The sequence below is a fragment of the Mesocricetus auratus genome, unplaced genomic scaffold (genome assembly GCF_017639785.1).
Source record: "Mesocricetus auratus isolate SY011 unplaced genomic scaffold, BCM_Maur_2.0 Super-Scaffold_4256, whole genome shotgun sequence".
Classification (NCBI taxonomy): domain Eukaryota; kingdom Metazoa; phylum Chordata; class Mammalia; order Rodentia; family Cricetidae; genus Mesocricetus; species Mesocricetus auratus.
Window position 1 is genome coordinate 96,230,561 of NW_024429182.1, and position 17,585 is coordinate 96,248,145.

At 52.1% G+C, this 17,585-nt stretch overlaps 2 protein-coding genes across 2 annotated transcripts; one reads left to right on the plus strand and one right to left on the minus strand.

The window, feature by feature from the left end:
- The first annotated feature begins 86 nt into the window (after positions 1 to 86).
- Art5 (ADP-ribosyltransferase 5) lies at positions 87 to 3,453 on the plus strand. The gene is made up of 5 exons (XM_013116287.3): positions 87 to 492; positions 712 to 859; positions 1,788 to 2,517; positions 2,979 to 3,011; positions 3,097 to 3,453. The coding sequence occupies exons 2-5, from the start codon at positions 800 to 802 to the stop codon at positions 3,201 to 3,203; spliced, it is 930 nt and encodes a 309-aa protein (XP_012971741.1). The 5' UTR covers positions 87 to 492; positions 712 to 799; the 3' UTR covers positions 3,204 to 3,453.
- Positions 3,454 to 4,160: 707 nt separating this feature from the next.
- On the minus strand, positions 4,161 to 17,475 carry LOC101824962 (short transient receptor potential channel 2). Its single transcript, XM_040757543.1, has 13 exons — positions 17,045 to 17,475; positions 15,590 to 16,300; positions 13,855 to 14,067; positions 12,622 to 12,786; positions 11,963 to 12,137; positions 10,886 to 11,086; positions 10,100 to 10,262; positions 9,568 to 9,660; positions 6,998 to 7,190; positions 6,355 to 6,482; positions 6,176 to 6,254; positions 5,461 to 5,590; positions 4,161 to 4,670 (listed from the first exon to the last, which is right to left on the minus strand). The coding sequence occupies exons 1-13, from the start codon at positions 17,057 to 17,059 to the stop codon at positions 4,276 to 4,278; spliced, it is 2,661 nt and encodes an 886-aa protein (XP_040613477.1). The 5' UTR covers positions 17,060 to 17,475; the 3' UTR covers positions 4,161 to 4,275.
- Between the last annotated feature and the right edge of the window lie 110 nt (positions 17,476 to 17,585).

The following is a 17,585-nucleotide window of genomic DNA, read 5'->3' on the forward strand; positions in this document are numbered from 1 at the left end:
AATGTAGGGAAGGGAGTGGGGGGGGGGCTTTGATGCTGGTGCACGTGACTCAACGTATATATTATGCAAATGGTATGCAAATAAGACAGATTTGGTGACTTAACTAGCAGGATGTATAAGCAGCGACCCTGGAGGGGCTTCGTGGCCTGGTGGTCCAGGCCCTGGCCCGGTCCCAGGGCCACCAGAGAAAAGGCCAAGTCTCATAAGTCCCTCCCAACCTTGACCTAGCTCAGATCTTACCGAAAGAACCTGTCATCCAAGGGAAGGAGCGGTTTGCCCCTCAACCACTCAAGGACTCTGCCAGTCCGGCTCCCACGCCCCTGTCTGTTGTTGCGGAAGATAGGTGTCGGGTTACCAGTTCAGGGGCTATAGTTAGCCGCGGGGACTTTGTTCAGCAGTCCGAGACCTGCGCAGCTCCTGCCCGCACTTCAGACCAAATCTGCCGCAAAGGACCAGAGCCCCTGCCCGCTCTAGGCCTCCACCAACCTCCAGGTGGGTCCTCGTCCTCGCCCCGCCCCTCTCCAGGCGGAGCCATTTAACGGCCCCACCTATACAACAGCAAGAAAGTCCTGGAGAGCACGAGTGTGGGGCCATCTGGTAGTTGTAGACGAGGGTTTGAGATGGGGACAGTAAAATCCGAAGCCCTGCCCATCCTTAGCCTGTGTTGGCCCCGCCCCACCTCACTCCTGACTAAGGACCTTTTGGGTACAGGAGGAAGGTCCTGGAGCTCATCCAAGCCAGCACCCCTCTTCCTCTGGCCTCATCATCTGTTTCCTACCATTCTGGGACTCCTCCAAGGATGATTCTGGAGGATCTGCTAATGGTCCTCAGCTGCCTCGGCCTGCACACCCTCTGGAAGGTAACTCTTGGGACTAGACGCCGAGATGGTGGTGGAGGAAGGAAACCCTCCTAGATGTCTCTTCCCTTCTCCCAGTCCTCTTCTCAGGAACTTGTGTTCCGTTAGGTAGCCCAAGTGCCCGATCTCTCTCCCAGAACTCCACGCCCCTGCACCCCTAGTCCCCATATGATTCTCCCTCCATGCTACCCCTCCATAGGGTTGTGTCCAACTTTCTCCTTCCCGCTTCTCATACCACAGGCTAAGCACAAGCAAATCCCTGTGCATACCAGTGTGCTGCTGTAGACCCTGAAAACCAGGCTTCACCCCTGCCCCATCACACTCTGGGATTGGGCTTAGGCTGGGGACAATAAACCCCCACCCACCCCACCTTGAATTCAGAATAACATCTTCTAAAGCAGGAGAGCAGGCAGGAATGTCAGGGCTGACAGTGATGTGCACTGAGCTGCAGGACTTCCACAAGCATAAGGAGGCTGGGGCTCAGGGCAGGGACCAGACACTGGCTGCAATCTACTGCCCGCAGACTGACTGTCAGAGCCAGGGAAGCCCAGGAACCAACCAGACGTGTCTCTGGGAAGATGAGGCGACGTCCTTTAGGTTGTGCTGCAATGATCTTTACGCTCTCCTCACAATAACCCTGTGAGGCTGGAAGTACCCTTAACTCATAGAAGAATGTGAAGTCCAGGAAAGCCCTGACCTGAGACTTGCTCGAGATCCCACAGCTAGCAGGTGGTGTCTAAACTCGTGTCTGTCTGACTCCACTGACTGTGTTATTTGTGCCTGTTTGGGGTCTTGCCAATTGCATGCATCAGATGTTTGGACATAGAAATGGAAACCTCTGGTTCTGAACTGATCTGCCACTAGGACCCCTGGCCGGTGTTCTCAACTTACACTCTTGCCTTTGTGGTATCTCCCTCCCTTATGCCCACAGGTCCAAGCTGTTCCTATCCTGCCCCTGAGCCTGGTTCCAGACACCTTCGATGATGCCTACGTGGGCTGTTCCGAGGAGATGGAAGAGAAAGCAGGCCTGCTGCTAAAGGAGGAGATGGCACGCCACGCCCTGCTACAGGAATCCTGGGAAGCAGCCCAAGAGGCCTGGGAACACAGGCGTCACATGCTTACGCTACCTCCTGGCTTCAGAGCCCAGCATGGAATAGCTATCATGGTGTACACCAACTCATCCAACACCTTGTACTGGGAGCTGAACCAGGCTGTGCGGACAGGGGGCCGTTCCCGGGAGCTCTACATGAGGCACTTCCCTTTTAAGGCCCTCCACTTCTACCTGACCCGGGCCCTGCAGATGCTGAGAGGCACTGGGGGCTGCAGTGGGGGAGATGGGGAGGTGGTGTTCCGAGGCATGGGCAGCCTTCACTTTGAACCCAAGAGGCTGGGGGACTTTGTCCGATTAGGACAGTTTGCCTCCAGCTCTCTGGATGAAACAGTGGCTCGAGCGTTTGGTAATGCCACTTTCTTCAACCTAAGGACTTGTTTTGGGGCTCTTATCCAGGCTCTGTCTGTCTTCCCTGAGGAGCGTGAGGTGCTGATACCCCCACATGAAGTCTTCTTGGTCACTGGGTACATCCAGGATGGAGCCCAGAGCATAGTAAATCTCTGGAGTTCTAACCAGACCTGCAGCCACTTTAACTGCGCCTATTTGGGGGGTGAGCGATGCATGAGAGACAGAGAATGGCAGGGTGGGTGAAAGGAACCAGCATGTCCTGACCCAGTCCCCCGAGCCTTCAGGAGAGCTGCTTGGTTAGTGAGGCTGAAGTTCTGCCAGGTCCTGTGAGAGTTTCACAATCTGTGGACATTCTCAATGACTGTCTTCTCAAAAGAGTCGTTCTGTGGTACCCATTAGACCAAGGGACGGAGTGAAGGAGGCTGGAACTGCCTCCGGCCTCAGTAGGCCCTGTTTGACGGGGCTAACAGGGCAGGACCGTGCCAGGCAAGTCCTGGGAGGCAGGAACAGACTGGAGAGTGGTGACGGGACGGGTAGGAGCAAGGATGGATAGGCAATGTGGAAAGGTTACCTCAGGGAGAAGCTGAAAGGAACTGAGGGGGAAGAGAAGACAGACGTTTGGGATTGAGTCACATCAGGGCCTCACTGTGCTATCTGTTGCAGGGGAGAAGAGGCATGGCTGTGTGTCCTCAACAGGTAAGCCACCCTCTAGCCTGCTCTGTGAGCTGTTCTGCTCCCCCTGCCCTGCTGCCAACCTCACCTTCCTCTCTTCTTTCTCCAGAAGTAGGGCAGCCAGAGTTATCCTCCACAGAGGCCTTGGCTCTGCCATCAGGGAGGACAATGCTCTTGGCCCCTGGGGAGTTGCGGCTCTCGAGAGCTGGACCCTGAAAGCCTCTTAGGAACCTTGGGAACTGATGACCTTTTTATGACCTTTCTATGAAGAGAGGGCTTTGGGTGGCCCCAAGAAGCAATGGTGTGGTTCTGGTTCTAGTCCTAGGGGCTACCTCTCCAACCAGGGATAGAGACCTGAGGCCATGGCAGGGTCGAGGGAACCCCACTATGTGGTGGGGACTTCCTAGGACACATGAGGTCAAGACTGGATGGCTACTCAATTAAACCAAGTTGTGGTATACAGAAATGGCCTTTTACGACTGGTTTGTTTCATGAGGGCATTTGTCCTTGGCAGACTTGAAAGGCAGGGACTCAAAACTTAACTTCTTCTTTTTTTTTTTTGGTTTTTCGAGACTTTGTGGCTTTGGAGGCTGTCCTGGAACTCACTCTGTAGACGAGGCTGGCCTCGAACTCACAGAGATCCGCCTGCCTCTGCCTCCCGAGTGCTGGGATTAAAGGCATGCGCCACCAACGCCCGGCTAAAACTGAACTTCTTGATCTTCCTAGTCACACACTTTAACCTCTGCACCTGGAGCTTTTTAACAGCCAGAGGTCCTCACAACTTCCTTTAAGGTGGAATAGATGGGCTCCCAGCCCTGCTGGTCTTAGGAGGTCAAGGAAGGACAGCACCTCCAGTCTCCCCAGCCCCCACCTCTCAGACCCCTGCCACCGGCAGGCCCCCCACAGTCAGGACTCCGTACTCTCAGTACCTCTACTCTCAGACCTCCCCACTTTTAGCCCCCCACTCTCAGGTCCCCCAATTCTCAGGCCTCCTGATTCCCTGGTCTCTTCTCTCCCAGGCCTCCAGCCTCCTAGGCCAGAACTCTTCCCACTAAAGACCTAAGGAATCCCAAAGTAGAACTAAGCTGTTTCTCTCTGCCCTTCTCACATGGGGCCCATTTTATGGGGAAGTATGGAAGGGATCATAGGACATAAAGAGGATTGCTACCTGACTTCCACAGCAGAAATTTTACTGAGGCAAAGAAACACCATGGTCTTCTACTACGAGACCCTTGCTCTACCCAACAAGGCTGCTGAGCTCAGCGACAGAAGAGACCCTTCTGTTGCGTTAGGACTCGTCCTTGGTCTCCAGACCTTCCTCCAGGGGCAGGTCCTCTGCCCCATCTGCTTCTTGCTCCCGGTGCACCAGCACGTAAGCAGGGGAGGTGTGGCTGGGTTCTCCAGATGCTGGAGTCTCAGCCTCCCCAACAGCATCAAGGTCACCTTCTAAAGAGACCTCGGTCTCTACAATCCCTGGCATGGTCAGCTCTGCTGGGGTCTCAGGGGTGGGGGGGCCAAGATTCTGGAAGCTGTTGCGCACTCGGGTGATGTAGCGACTGAGGATGCTGGCACCATCGGGAGGCCGTGGTGTCCCGCCTGCCGCCAGAGTCTTCTGCACACTGGCCACCTCGCTTTGCAGTCGAGACACAGTTTTGGTCAGCTCTGTCAGTCTGGTACCCAGGTCTGAGATGGATCAGGACAGAGAGGTCTCTCAGAAGGTGAGCCTGTCAGCACCTCTTCTGTGTCCCCCCACTCCACCCTACCTAGCCCTGGGACACCCCATCTGGATCCTAAGGGAGGGCTGGGAGAATTGAGGGGCCAGGCAGGTAGAAAAGCTGTGCAGGCGAATGTGAGTATTGATGGAAGGGCGGCAGCAAAGAAGGAAAGCCTTGGCCAGACTTGGTGCAGGCCATCTAGTCGGGAGACTGAGGAAAGAGGACGGAGAGTTCAAAGCCAGCCTAGGCTTCAAAGTAAGATCAAGACCAGACTGGGAAGCGGGGTGGTGGGGGCAGTGGCGGCAGCAGGGCATGCACTGGGGAGACCAAGGCAGGTGGATCTTTGTGAGCTCGAGGCCAGCCTGATCTACAGCAGAGCGAGTTCCAGGACAGGTTCCAAAGCAATACAGAGAAACCCTATCTGGAAAAACAAAAACAGAAACAAAAGACCAGACTGGGAAACTTAGTAAGAGTGGAAGGGAGAGGGGGAGGAGGAGAGGGGAGGAAGAGAAGGGAGGAGAGAGGCGGAAAGGGGGAGCTCATATGTGAGCACACATGGGTTGAATGGGGGACATAATGACATGTAAATAAAGGCAGAGTAACTGAGTCAGGCAGTTAGCTGCGCAGGCTGTGACTTTCCAGGGCAGAAAGGACGAGACTCCATCCTCACTGAGTGAGGAGGGGGAGTCTGGGTGTGGAGATTACTTCCCCGAGAGTCATGAACAGCAATGGGGAAGGATTAGAGGTGGGCAATTGACCTTTTCTGCGGGTCTCCTCGAACTCACGCCGGGCAGTCTCTATGTAGCGCTGCACCAGAGCCTTGATAACACGAAGGCGGTAAGACCCACATTCTCCTTCCCCAGGCCCTGCCCTTGCCCCAGGGTTGGTCTGCAATGGAAGACAGAGTGAATTCTCTCTTGACCAAGAATAAAGGAAAGGCAAAATCTATGAAAGCTTTCTGTCCCTGTCTCTTTCCTACAACACAGTCCTGGAGGACAGCTGGAAGCTGATGTGAGAGGACCGGTGTCTATCGTGGTGACGGCTGTGAGGTGTAGTGTGCTGGGAGGGAAAGACACTGTAGAACTGGCAGCAATGGTTCAAATGAGAAAAGCTCTCACACCCAGACAGGCTGGGTTGTGATGCTGATGATGGGAGGTAGGGGGCCCCTTGGGTGCCCAGCTGCCTCTTTCTGCCTCTGTCAACCTTCTCGTTCCTCAGGAGGCCTTTTCCACAGGCTGCTCAAATCACCCAAGCATGTCTTATAGTGTGGTTGTCTGGAAGTCGGGCTTGGGATGGCGATGGCATGGCATGGAATCGTGTCTAGGCTGCAGGATGTGGGACCCAGACAGAGCCAGGAAGATGAAAATGGAGGCCGCATGAGAGAGTGGGAAATGGGATCAGGCTCTCTGGGGACACACTGATGGCTTAGGCAATGCGGGCGAGGAAACAACAACAGGCTGAGAAGGTACTCACAAAGGTTGGGATGGAAGGGTAGTCCGACTTCTTAGCTTTGCAGCAGGAGGAGCAACAGCAAATGAACCAGAAAATTCTCCTGAGAGATTACCATGGTGAAAAGAAGTTAGTAAGGGACAGGGCCTAGGAAAGTGGGGCAGGGGCTGAGTGGTGTACAGGGGAAGAGCAGAGGCCATCACCTGACAAGGTAGAAGACAGCCTTCGGGGAGGGCAGGATGTTGAAGGGCACAGGCAGCGTCAAGCCCTCTCGGAAGTAGGATAGGTAGAGCTTGGAGCGAGCAAACTTCCACTCCACATCAGCATCATCCTGGGGACCACGAGGCAGGAGGCTATGCAAGGTCCATCTGGCACTGGCCCCCTTGCTCGCCCACTCTGCCTCTGTTTGTCTTGTCATCCCTTATTCTCCAGCGTGCCAACCGCTTTCTTCTTGTTCTTATTTCTGCCTCCATTGATCACCCACACTTTCCTAGAAAGCCTTTCCCTTTCCCATTCTCTTTCTCTAACTTCCTGTTGCCGCTCAGTCTATTCTCCAGCCTGCAAACCCAACCCGTCCACTTGCTTCTTGTGTCCCCACTTAGAGTTCTACAATGCCTCCACACTGCCACCACCACCACCAACAGCAACAACAAGAAAAAGTGCAAAGAGCACTAGATTTGTCAACTGGGGATAGCAACAGCAGTACTGAAACCCTTCTTGTGCAGACAGAACTTGTCCAAAGACATGAAACAGTAGTGGGGCAGAGCAGGCACCCAAGGGTCTTTGCACCACATTTCCCCCAGTCCTTGCCCTCCTCTCCGGCCTAGCCAGGCTCAGTTTACCTACCTCGATTTTCTGGAAGGAGTTGGTGATCATGGCAATGAGCATGTTGAGCAGCACAATGACCATGACGATGGTAAAGATGCCGTACAGGGCCCGGCCCACGAACTCAGGCACCAGGAACTGAGGCATGTCCACCACTTTGTGCTCTTCCATGCCAAACATGGTCCAGAACAGAAACTGGAATGTCTCGTTGAAACTGGCATGGTGGGGCCAAGCAAAGGAGAGGAAAATGGGGGCAGGGTTGGGAGAGAAGCCTGGGTTCTACCCAGACACACTCCCCTGCCCTGAAGACTTGGCAAAAGGTGTTCTGTGTCCATGAAGCCTTTTGGGTCATCCTTGTGAATACAGACATTTGCCATTTCTTAGCACTAGCCTTAATTTAAAATTTTATTTTGTAAATGTATATTTCGTATGTTTTATTTTGGATACACACACACACACATGTATATATGTGTGTGTGAGTACATGAACGTATACCATGTGTATGCAAGAGCCCTGCCGAGGTCAGAAACAGCGGATCCCTGGAACTGGAGTTACAGAGTCTGGTGCTGGGAATCAAACTGAGTCCTCTGCAAGAACAGAAAGGCCCTTAAGTGCTGAGCACTGGGATTGTAGGTATGCACCCTCCACCATGCACAGCTAGAAGCAAGTACTCCTTTAGAAGGATGCAAGAACATAAACATCAAACAATTGATAGATGCAGAAAGTCACAATCTAAAAATGACCATTGTATAAACTGATTTCAGGTAAAAGGCATCTGTGACTGAGAAGGGTGGTACATGCCTACAATTCCAGCACTTGGGGTGAAGACAGGAGAATCAAGGGTTCAAGAACATCTTCAGTTACACATCAGGTCCAAGGCTAGGATGGGCTACATCAGGACCTATCTCAAACCCCACTGACCTTCAAAATCTTCCGTGACCATTACATCCAGTGGGTACAGACTGTAAGCAGTCTAGCTGTAGTATGTCAGAACACCTCACTGTTAGTGAAAGGCTTCTCTATTGCCTTCACAAAGGAGAGGGTTACAATATGCTCCCCTAATACAATGCGATGGAAAGTGTTTGTTAGTCAGGTCCTGTTCTTAGCCAAACTTTTCAATCAATTAATTGAATGTGTTTGTGTGAGAGGCTGGGTAAATATATGTGTGCCATGTATGGTTAGGCCCCTAAGGACTAGAAGTGGGTGTTGGATCCCCTGGAATTCACTCTGTAGACCAGGCTGGCCTTGAACTCACAGAGATCCGCCTGCCTCTGCTTCCAGAGTGCTGAATTAAAGGCGTGCGACACCCACCCCCACTCCCACCTCCAGCTGCAGTTAGCACTGTCAGCCACTGAGCCATCTCTCTAGCCCCATTGTGTCTAAACTCTGTAACTTGGATTGAGTCACAAGGAAATAAATGTCAACTGTAGAATATAAATCAATTCATTGGTCATGAAAGACACACAAAAAAACAGTGTGTGTGGAGATGGTCTAGGTTACAGCAGATAGAAAGATGACAGAAAAGGGTAGTCAATGCATGATTTTAGGGCACACATGGTTTTAGGGTTTTGTTGTTTTGAGATGGGTCTCCTTTATCCAAGGCTGGCTCAAAGTCATTTCACAGGCAAAGATTACCTTGAACTTCTGATCCTCCTGCCTCAATCTCCTAATTGCTGGGATCATGAGTGTATGTCACCATGCTATTATTATGTAGTGCTGGGATCAAACCCACAGCTTCATGCATGCTAGGCAAACATTCTACTAACTGATTTGTGGTCTCAGCTCCTACCCATGGGATTTTTAATAGGGTCATAGGAAACTTCAACAAAATCTACATAATAAGAAATTTTATAAAATTGATACTAAAGTTTTTGATGTGATAGTGGTCTGTGATCATGTTCCTAGGAGACACTTCAAACTATTTGGGCTAACATGTCAGGACATTTACAAATTAATTTTTTGTTTGTTTGTTTGTTTTTCAAGACAGGGTTTCTCTGTGGCTTTGGAACCTGTCCTGGAACTCACTCTTGTAGACGAGGCTGGCCTCAAACTCACAGAGATCCGCTAGCCTCTGCCTCACAAGTACTGGGATTAAAGGCGTGCTCCGCCCAACGACAATTTACTTTTAAGTGTTGTAAGAGCTAGTAAGAGGTGGTGGTGCATACCTTTAATCCAGCACTTGGGAGGCAGAGAATAAGTAGACCTCTGTGAATTCCAGGCCAGCCTGACCTACCTAGTAAGCTCTAAGACAATGAACAAAAAAGTGTTACAGGAAGGAAAAAAAAAAAAAAAAGAACAGAAGCAGATCAAGCAAGTGGCAGCAAAACAAGAACAGTGACACTGAGCAAAGGACACAGGTGCCTGGTGAATCTCTTCATTTAATGTTTTCTAAGATTGACATTTTTCAGATAGAAGGCTTAGAAACAAGTGAACGCGTAATGGACTAAATTAGTAACTGCCAGAGTGAATCAATGAAGACTTGAGCAAGTAAGAGTTAGCTGAGTGAACCAACAACGGAAGCAGGAAGATGCCTAAGACTCTGCCCCCCAGCGGCCCTGCCCACCCCAGCCCCTGCCGCAGCCTCAGCGTACTTGCCCAGCTTCTCCGTCTCCTGGTACGGCACGTAGATGTTGTTGAGGCCACAGAGGAAGGCAGTCAGGATGATCATGAGGATGAACATGAACCTGGTCGAGAGGAGGACATGGAAGGGTCAGAGAGGTCTCCACCCCAGAAGTCAGGCTCTGGGAAAAGGAATCCGGGAAGGAGAGGTTAGCCTTCTGGCTCTTTCTTTATCTTTTTGCTTTCCAACTTCAATTTCCAAGAATAAGTGAGGCATGGAGTTGTCCTAGAATTGGGATTAGAAACACCCACCATGGGCTCTTTCTGCTATTGGCGGTTTGTAATCATGGTGAGGGCAGGAGCTGTAAACCTCTCTGCTGAGAAAAGCACATTTACATTTCCACTCTGCCTCTGGATTCCAGGGATCAGAGGTCCCTGGAGCTCACAGCCCTGTGAGAGGAACAGGGTCAAGAACTCCCGTACCCCACAGAGTTGAGGGTCTTCACAAGACAGAGTCTGTGGGGGAGGAGTCGTAGGCAGGGAGAGCATGGGAAGAGTACACACCGGATCATGTCGTCAATCATCTTGCCAATGGAAATCTGTAGAGTGCCCAGCGACTCGTGAGCTGGCAGAATATATGCCAGTCGGGTGAAGCTCAGCATGCTGGTGACAGCAAAAAGCACCTCGGCCAGGAACTGGGGGTCCTCTGTGCGCCACTCGCTTCGCTCTGTGCAGAGTAGGACGGACAGTAGCTGAGAGCCAAGAAGACCAGTGCCTTGGGACTCCCTGCTGGGCTGGGGGACTGAGATGTCAGGCCCTATTGTTATCAGCCTGACTGACTCAGAGTCACCTAGGAGACACACCTCTACATATGTCTGTCAAGATGTTTCCAGAGGGGTCTTCTTGAGGAGGGAAGACCTACCCTGAACATGCCTGGGTTCCTGGACTGTCTATAAAAAGAAAGAAGGAGGAATGGAGCTAAGCATCAGCATTCATCTTCCTGTTTTCTGACTATACACACGGGACGGCTATCTCTGTACCCATCATGTCTTCCTAACCAGGACTTACTGTCTCATCGAACTATGACCCAAAATAAACTCTTCCTATCTTAAGCTGCTTTGATTTTATTTTTATTTGTTTTGTTTGGTTGGTCTTTTATTTTATTTTCAAGGCAGGGTTTCTCTGTGTAGCCTTGTCTGTCCTGGAACTCACTCTGTAGATCTGGTTGGCCTTACACGCAGATCCCCCTGCCTCTCCGGAGTGTTGGAACTAAATAAAGGCTTGTGTCACCACCGCTCGGCTATTTGATGGGTGTTTTATCACAGCAAAGAGAACGATAATGCTCCTCACCAGCAGTGGTGAAATAGTGGCAGGTGGTGCTGTCTGAGGCTTCCTGGCAGTGCATGTAGGCAAGCCCAGCCAGGAGGAGGCGCAGCGCAAAGGACGCCAAATACAGGGACAGGATGACCACATCCAGGAAGTTCCACCAGTCCAGGAGATAGCTGCGCAAGCCCTCGATCCACACCTCCTTACACTCGAACCACAGGAAGCCTGGAATGAGAGAGAGACAGGAGAGGAGGGGGCAGAGCGCTCCTCCTCCTTCCTGAACACAGCCAGGTTGCAGTGGCAGGGCACTGGTGGTGGTGGGGGGGGGCTGGAATATTTAATCCATCCAAGTGCAAAGGAACCTTCTGGAAAAGTAAGGATCCCCGCATTGGTGAGGATTGACCTCATGATTGATGTGACCTGCACAGGAAGCTAGGCTGGTGACACTCAGAGAGCAAGCAGCACGGGGTGGGGCTGCTCCACTGCTCCTCCCAGTCCCCACCAGATCATACTAGGCAAATACTCATGGACTCCTTTTATTATTTTATTTTTTTGGTTTTTTGAGACAGGGTTTCTCTGTATTGCTTTGGAGGTTGTCCTGGAACTCACTCTGTAGACCAGGCTGGCCTCGAACTCACAGAGATCTGCCTGCCTCTGCCTCCCGAGTGCTGGGATTAAAGGTGCGTGCCACCAATGCCCAGCTATTTCTTTAAATTTAAACATCATTTATTTGTGTGTGTGCATGCCCTAATGTGTGGAGGTCAGAGGACCACCTGTGGGAGTTGGTTCTCTGAGTCAGGTTTGTCTCAGGTACTGAACTCAGGTTGTCAGGCTTGGCACCAAGTGCTTTTGTTCACTGAACCATCTTAGCCGCTCGCTCCTTTGAGACAGGCTCTCACTGTGTAGCCCTGGTTGTCTTTGGATTTGCTAACCTCTTGCCTTAGCTTCCTGAGTGTTGGGATTACAGTTGTATACCACAGCACCCACCTCTATTTTAAGATCAGCCTGCTCAGTGTGGCCAAGTCTCAGTGGGGCCCAGTGCCAGAGCTGGCCAAGGGGGTCTTGGCAGCTGGCCACACTAGGGGGCTGTCTCCTACATACCTGTGACCCAAATCATATGTAGCGAGGTCTCCCAGACACTCTGGCTGCGGCCTTTGAAGGTACTCAGCTGAGTCTCCATGACCAGGGACTCTCCCAGCAGGAAGATAAGGAACCATAGATAGGAGGCAGAGTGCAGCAGGAATTTCAACACTGGGATCTTCAGCAGGTGGCCCAGCTTGGGGGAGACAGGAGAGCATGGCTGTCAGAAGCCTGCTGTCACTCCTCCTTGCAGCTCTGGACTGCTTGGCTCCCATGTGAGTCTGTCATTCGGACTCACCCACTCACCTAGGCAAGTACTATGAAGAATGTGCACCAGGCCCTATATTTTCTCTGTTTTCCCCTTCACAAACACAGGAGGTAAGTGTTTATTGTCCCTCCCCCCTTTTTGGGGTGGGGAGATTCCACAGGAAAAGTTTAAACTCAACCAAGTTGAAAGGTAAGATCATCACCCACTACTATTCTAAACCTGCTCCTTTGACCTCCCCAAACCACTGGGCCACCCAGTCAGGAGCCTGAGTGGATCCTTTCACTCTCTCTCATGCCACACTCTGGCAGTTCTTGTAACGCCTGTCCCTGCCCCCCAGTCCACCTGTATATTTCCAGGGGAGAGCTTGCCTCCAGAACACAAAGCAAGGCGTCACTCATCTTATTCTTCGTACCCGGGACTTGGGTGCCAGCCAGTAGCCAATGCAGAGGAAGGGCATGGTGAGGAAGATGAGAAAGGCGATGAAGAGCTTCCAGATGGTGGTGCTTCCGCGCCAGCCAGCCAGGTTCCCACACCAGATGGAAGACAGAACTTGCTGACAGATGGGGTGTGCTACAAACTAAGCAGGGTTGGGCCGTGAGAGAAGATGGCCACCAGGCAGGAGGGCCACGAGAGTCAGCTGCATGCACAGTCCTTACTTCCTGCCACAGAGATCGGAACATCATCTTGTCTCCATGACAGCCCACCCAGGAGAAAGGGGCTTCACCTGCCATGTGACCTCGGACAAGTGCCTTCAGTAGGCCTTGATGTGGACGAATCTTAATATTCCAAAACTCTCCACACCCCGCATTCTTGAGTCAAAGTCAGGCAGGAGTGGGTAGAACTTAGGTCTAAGTCCCAGAATTCCCAGTGTTCCCTGCCTCGGCATGTATATGTGACATAAGTCTAGGTGAATGATCTTTTTTTTTTTAAGATTTATTTATTTATTATGAATACAACAGCCTGCCTCCATGTATGTCTGCATGCCAGGAGAGGGCACCAGATCTCATTACAGCTGGTAGTGAGCCACCATGTGGTTGCTGGGAATTGAACTCAGGACCTCTGGAACAGCAGTCAGTGTTCTTAACCTCTGAACCATCTCTCCAGCCCTAGGTGAATGATCTTGAGGAGGGAAGGGCCATATGGAGATGACACACAGAAAGCTTTGGTCGTGTGCCTGGTAGGTCAGGACACCATCATGTGGATGAGATGAGTCAGGGGCTGGGGAGACTGGACAGGGATCCTGTCTTTAGTGTGACTGTTGGGTAGGACATCTAATGACACAGTGGTGAAGAAATTCACCAGCCATTTAACCCCTTGCTATGTAGGTGAGGTGCTACAGTCTGGGCCAAAGTTACTCATCAGGCAAGAGGCAAAGCTAAGTCTGTGTAAGACCTGGATATGAAATCCTAATGGTGACTGGCTTTCCAAAGGGGAGGGCGCTAGTGCTCAGATTTAAGGTAACCAGGTGAGGTATGGGAAACCTTCCCTCTTGCTGGTAAGGGCTCATACAGAAGGGTATCCAGAATCAAGGCCTCAGAAGGTCCTGAGGATAGGAAGTCACAGTATAAGGCTGACACGGGATACGCCTCAGAGGAGGCAGGACATGGGACCAAGCCCTGGGAGGCAGGCAGTAGGCCCAGCTGACCTGTTTCTGGTTGTAGTTGACAGCCAGCCGCAGTCTTGCCAGGTTGGGGATACCCTCCTCAAAGGCCTGGCCCAGGCCCTCAGACTCAGGCTCAGTCTCACAATCTTCACCCAGGTCATTGAGCACAGCGGTGACCTCACTCTGATTCCGGCACATGCCCAACAGTTCAAAGCCATAGTCTTGGCAGAGTGACTCCAGGGCAATGTACTGCGGCTGTAAGAAAAGAGGTTTGTTTGTGCCATCGAATCAACCTACCCCCCCAACAGTAGGCCAGTGTCGCTTCTGTCTGATGCTATTCCCGTCTCATTAGTAAGTCACTTCAACCCAAACCTGCCACCTCTGTCTGTCCCTTGGACTTCTCTAATTCCTGGTTCCTGTCCCACTTTAACTCTGACTCCCCATACTGTCTTTATTTTTTTATTTTTTTGGTTTTTCGAGACAGGGTTTCTCTGTGGCTTTGGAGGCTGTCCTGGAACTAGCTCTTGTAGACCAGGCTGGTCTCGAACTCACAGAGATCCGCCTGCCTCTGCCTCCCGAGTGCTGGGATTAAAGGCGTGCACCACCACCACCCGGCCCCATACTGTCTTAAACACTGCTTTTATTGTGTGTGATGTGTGTGCAGGTTCACATGCCATGGCATGCTCATGGTGGCAGTACAACTTTGTAGAATTGGCTCTTTCCACTGCTATGTGGGTCCTGGGGACTGAACTCAGGTCCCGACCAGATACTCTGCTTCATGTATCTTTGGTACATCCAAGGTCCTCATACTGTTTTGGGGGTGGAGTGGATCATTGAGGTAGGACCTCATGTATTCCAGGCTGGCCTCAAACTTGCCAAAGATGATCTTGAACTCTGACCATTCTGTTTCTACCTCCCAAGTGGTGGGACTACAGGTATGTCCACCACATGTAGTGCTCGTCCACAGCAGGCAGGCACTTCTCTGAGTCCTATCTCCAACCCCCCATTATATGTCTTTTGCCAGGACTTCAGCTTGCTTCAACTACCTCCCTTGCTCAGCTTCACTAGCAGGCTTTTCCACAGCCAAGCTTCAATACCTCTTCCCTTAAGAATCTTACTGAGGCCGGGCGGTGGTGGCGCACGCCTTTAATCCCAGCACTTGGGGGCAGAGGCAGGCGGATCTCTGTGAGTTCGAGGCAGGGCTGGACCGACAACCTCCAAAACAATACAGAGAAACCCTGTCTCGTAAAACCAAAAAAAAAAAAAAAAAAAAAAAGAATATTACTGAGATACAAAAGCCACAGGTCACTTTATTTTTCTGCTTCTGTGCTTTGGAAGTCCTGCGAAGACCACCCAGAGGCACTGAATGAAGTCCTGGGAATACCTTGTCCCCTTTTCCCATCCGAGATCACAAGCTTGAGAGCCCCGATACACAGCACTCCAGGTGAAAACACCGTGGGCACCCCTAAGGCCCATGCTCTACTGAATGCCATGTCTAGGTTTATCCAGCTGTTTCTATTTATCTCTCTTACCTTAGATGGATCTAGAGTACCACTAGGCGCATAAGCCAAATGGCCCTGGAGTGATTGCTGTCGGCAGAATGAAAATCTGTTCAGAATGGAATTGTAGCTCTTAGAACAAGAGCCTCACCGCCTTTTACCAATTCTCACTTTCCAAACTTCCTAGAATGCCCACCATGCAGCCCAGTCCTGCCCCAGTGCAAGAACAGACACGGGGCGCAGAGGGCAGGATGGAGTCAAGAGTGGGGGCAACACACCTTAAACTCAGGCTCCTTTCGCGCCAGGCGCCTGAGCTCCCGGCTGAGCTGAAAGGCAGCCAGCATGGCATCCTCACTGGCCAGGGAGAGGTGAGCCCGGCTTGCAATGCCACGGTAGGTGTTGATTCGGGATAACGAGAACTTAAGCAGGTCATATCGGCGGGCATTGCTGCACTCGAGGCAGGCACAGGAAACTGGGTGGGGCCGAGCAATAGTGTGGCCCTGGTCCATGAGCAGCTGGGCAATCTCATATAGGTCCTTCTGGCAGGCTAGCGTGAGCGGAGTGACACCAGGGGCAAAGCGGGAGCCATCGATCGATGAGTCGAAGAAGGCTAGAGAGAAGGACTTGGTGTCTACTTTTCGGCCCTTCTCCCGCTCCAGCCGAGCTAGCAGGCAACGCACCACCGCTGGCTGGTTTGTGTCCACCGCCACGAGCAGAGCTTCGTGTATCTGCCGGAAGTCAAACTTGATGTTGGCCAGCAGCACATCCGTGATGGCCTCGTGGCCCAGACGGATGGCCAGGTTGAGGGCTTCCCTCCAGGAGCGGTCCTCAGACTCTTCCACACTGCGAAGAGGCCCACCGCCTGAGGTGTCGGAGCCTGACTCCAGCAGCTGCTGCACGAGACCCAGCTGGCCCTCCTGGATGGCACCCAGGAGCGTGGGTGGGAACTTCAGCTTTTTGTTCACAATCTCGGTCCAGTTGGGCTGTGGCTGTGTGAAGGGGGGGGGGGGGAGAGGACAGTGGCTCCTGAGTCCCCAAACCCCTTAGTCTGGAAGCCTTCCTCACCTACCTACCTTCTGGCCTCTAACCCTCTGTAATTAGCTATTATGCCTTCCTTGTCGGCAACGCACAGTCTTGTTCACCATTTTATTATGTAGATTCCTGCTAGGGACGTGCTAGAGTGGGGAAGTTAGTAGCTCACTTCCACTCTCATAGAGAGCCTACATACTAGGGCCCGGTGTTAGTTCCCTGTAGAGAGGTGGTTGGAGCAGGTGGTCAGGGCCACCCTGGGAGCCTAACACACGCAAACACACAGAATCTGGCTAGAATCCAGTTCCCAGCTTGTTGACTCCATCTTCCAGCTGCTCATCTCTCTGAAGGGCAAGTCCAGACATGTTCACTGGGAGGGTCTTTAAGCTGGGCTTCCCCCAAACCCTTCCTCTATGAAGAGGACTCCTGCTAGGCTCCCAATGCGGTCCCCTCCATCAAATGCTCTCACTTTGCCTCCTGCTTTGGAAGGCATCTCTCCTCTTTGGCAGTGTTTGGTCCTGCTCTTCTACCACCAGGTACAGCCCATCCTCATTGCTTTTTTTTTCTAGGCCCAGTATATCAGGGCTCCGGAGGCTCTCCCACCCACATGGTGGTACCCACAATCTGTCCCTGCATCCCTGCGGGCAGTGAGCCATGGGACTGGGACGGGGAGAGGAGGGAAGAGGGAGGCAAGGGTTTCTTACCGAGAGGGGATCCATGGCTACAGCCACCTCTGCAGGCAGGGGCTGAAGGCTTGAACTCTCCTTCTGTCTCTCCCTTGACTGTGCCCAGCATCCTCTTTCATCCCCACTCAAAGCCCCGCCCTGCGCCCTCCTTTTCAGGACCAGCTGCTCTCTCTCTGCCCTGTACCCCGGGGATAGGGGGAGCTAGTGTTAGTGCCACACGATGCTGTCTCTTGGGAACAGGAGCAGAGCGCATACTTCTTCAAAGCAGAATTTGGACTACCCAGGTCCAGGACGGGGGCGACTGTAGTCCAATGATCTCACTGAACAGATGGGATTTGCTCAAAGCCTCACAGCCAAACCTAGAACCATCTATTCCTTAGAAAGGAATATCTCTGGTCCCTTTGACAGCCCAATGAGCAACTGGAAGAGGTTTTCCTGTTCCCGAAGGTCCATTTCAGACCCACAATAAGCAAAGTGTAAAGTTATAGAGCAGTCATCTGATTACATGGAGGGCAGACATCTATGAAGGATACAGAAGGTCAAGGTCATAAGAACTCAA

Coding starts and splice junctions, on each gene's coding strand:
- LOC101824962 (XM_040757543.1), bottom strand. Junction 6,255..6,354: donor GCTGTCTTCTACCTTGTCAG/GTGATGGCCTCT, acceptor GTAATCTCTCAG/GAGAATTTTCTGGTTCATTT. Junction 4,671..5,460: donor CGAGGAGACCCGCAGAAAAG/GTCAATTGCCCA, acceptor GATCCATCTCAG/ACCTGGGTACCAGACTGACA.
- Art5 (XM_013116287.3), top strand. CDS start 800: ATGATTCTGGAGGATCTGCTAATGGTCCTCAGCTGCCTCGGCCTGCAC. Junction 860..1,787: donor GCCTGCACACCCTCTGGAAG/GTAACTCTTGGG, acceptor TTATGCCCACAG/GTCCAAGCTGTTCCTATCCT. Junction 2,518..2,978: donor TAACTGCGCCTATTTGGGGG/GTGAGCGATGCA, acceptor TATCTGTTGCAG/GGGAGAAGAGGCATGGCTGT.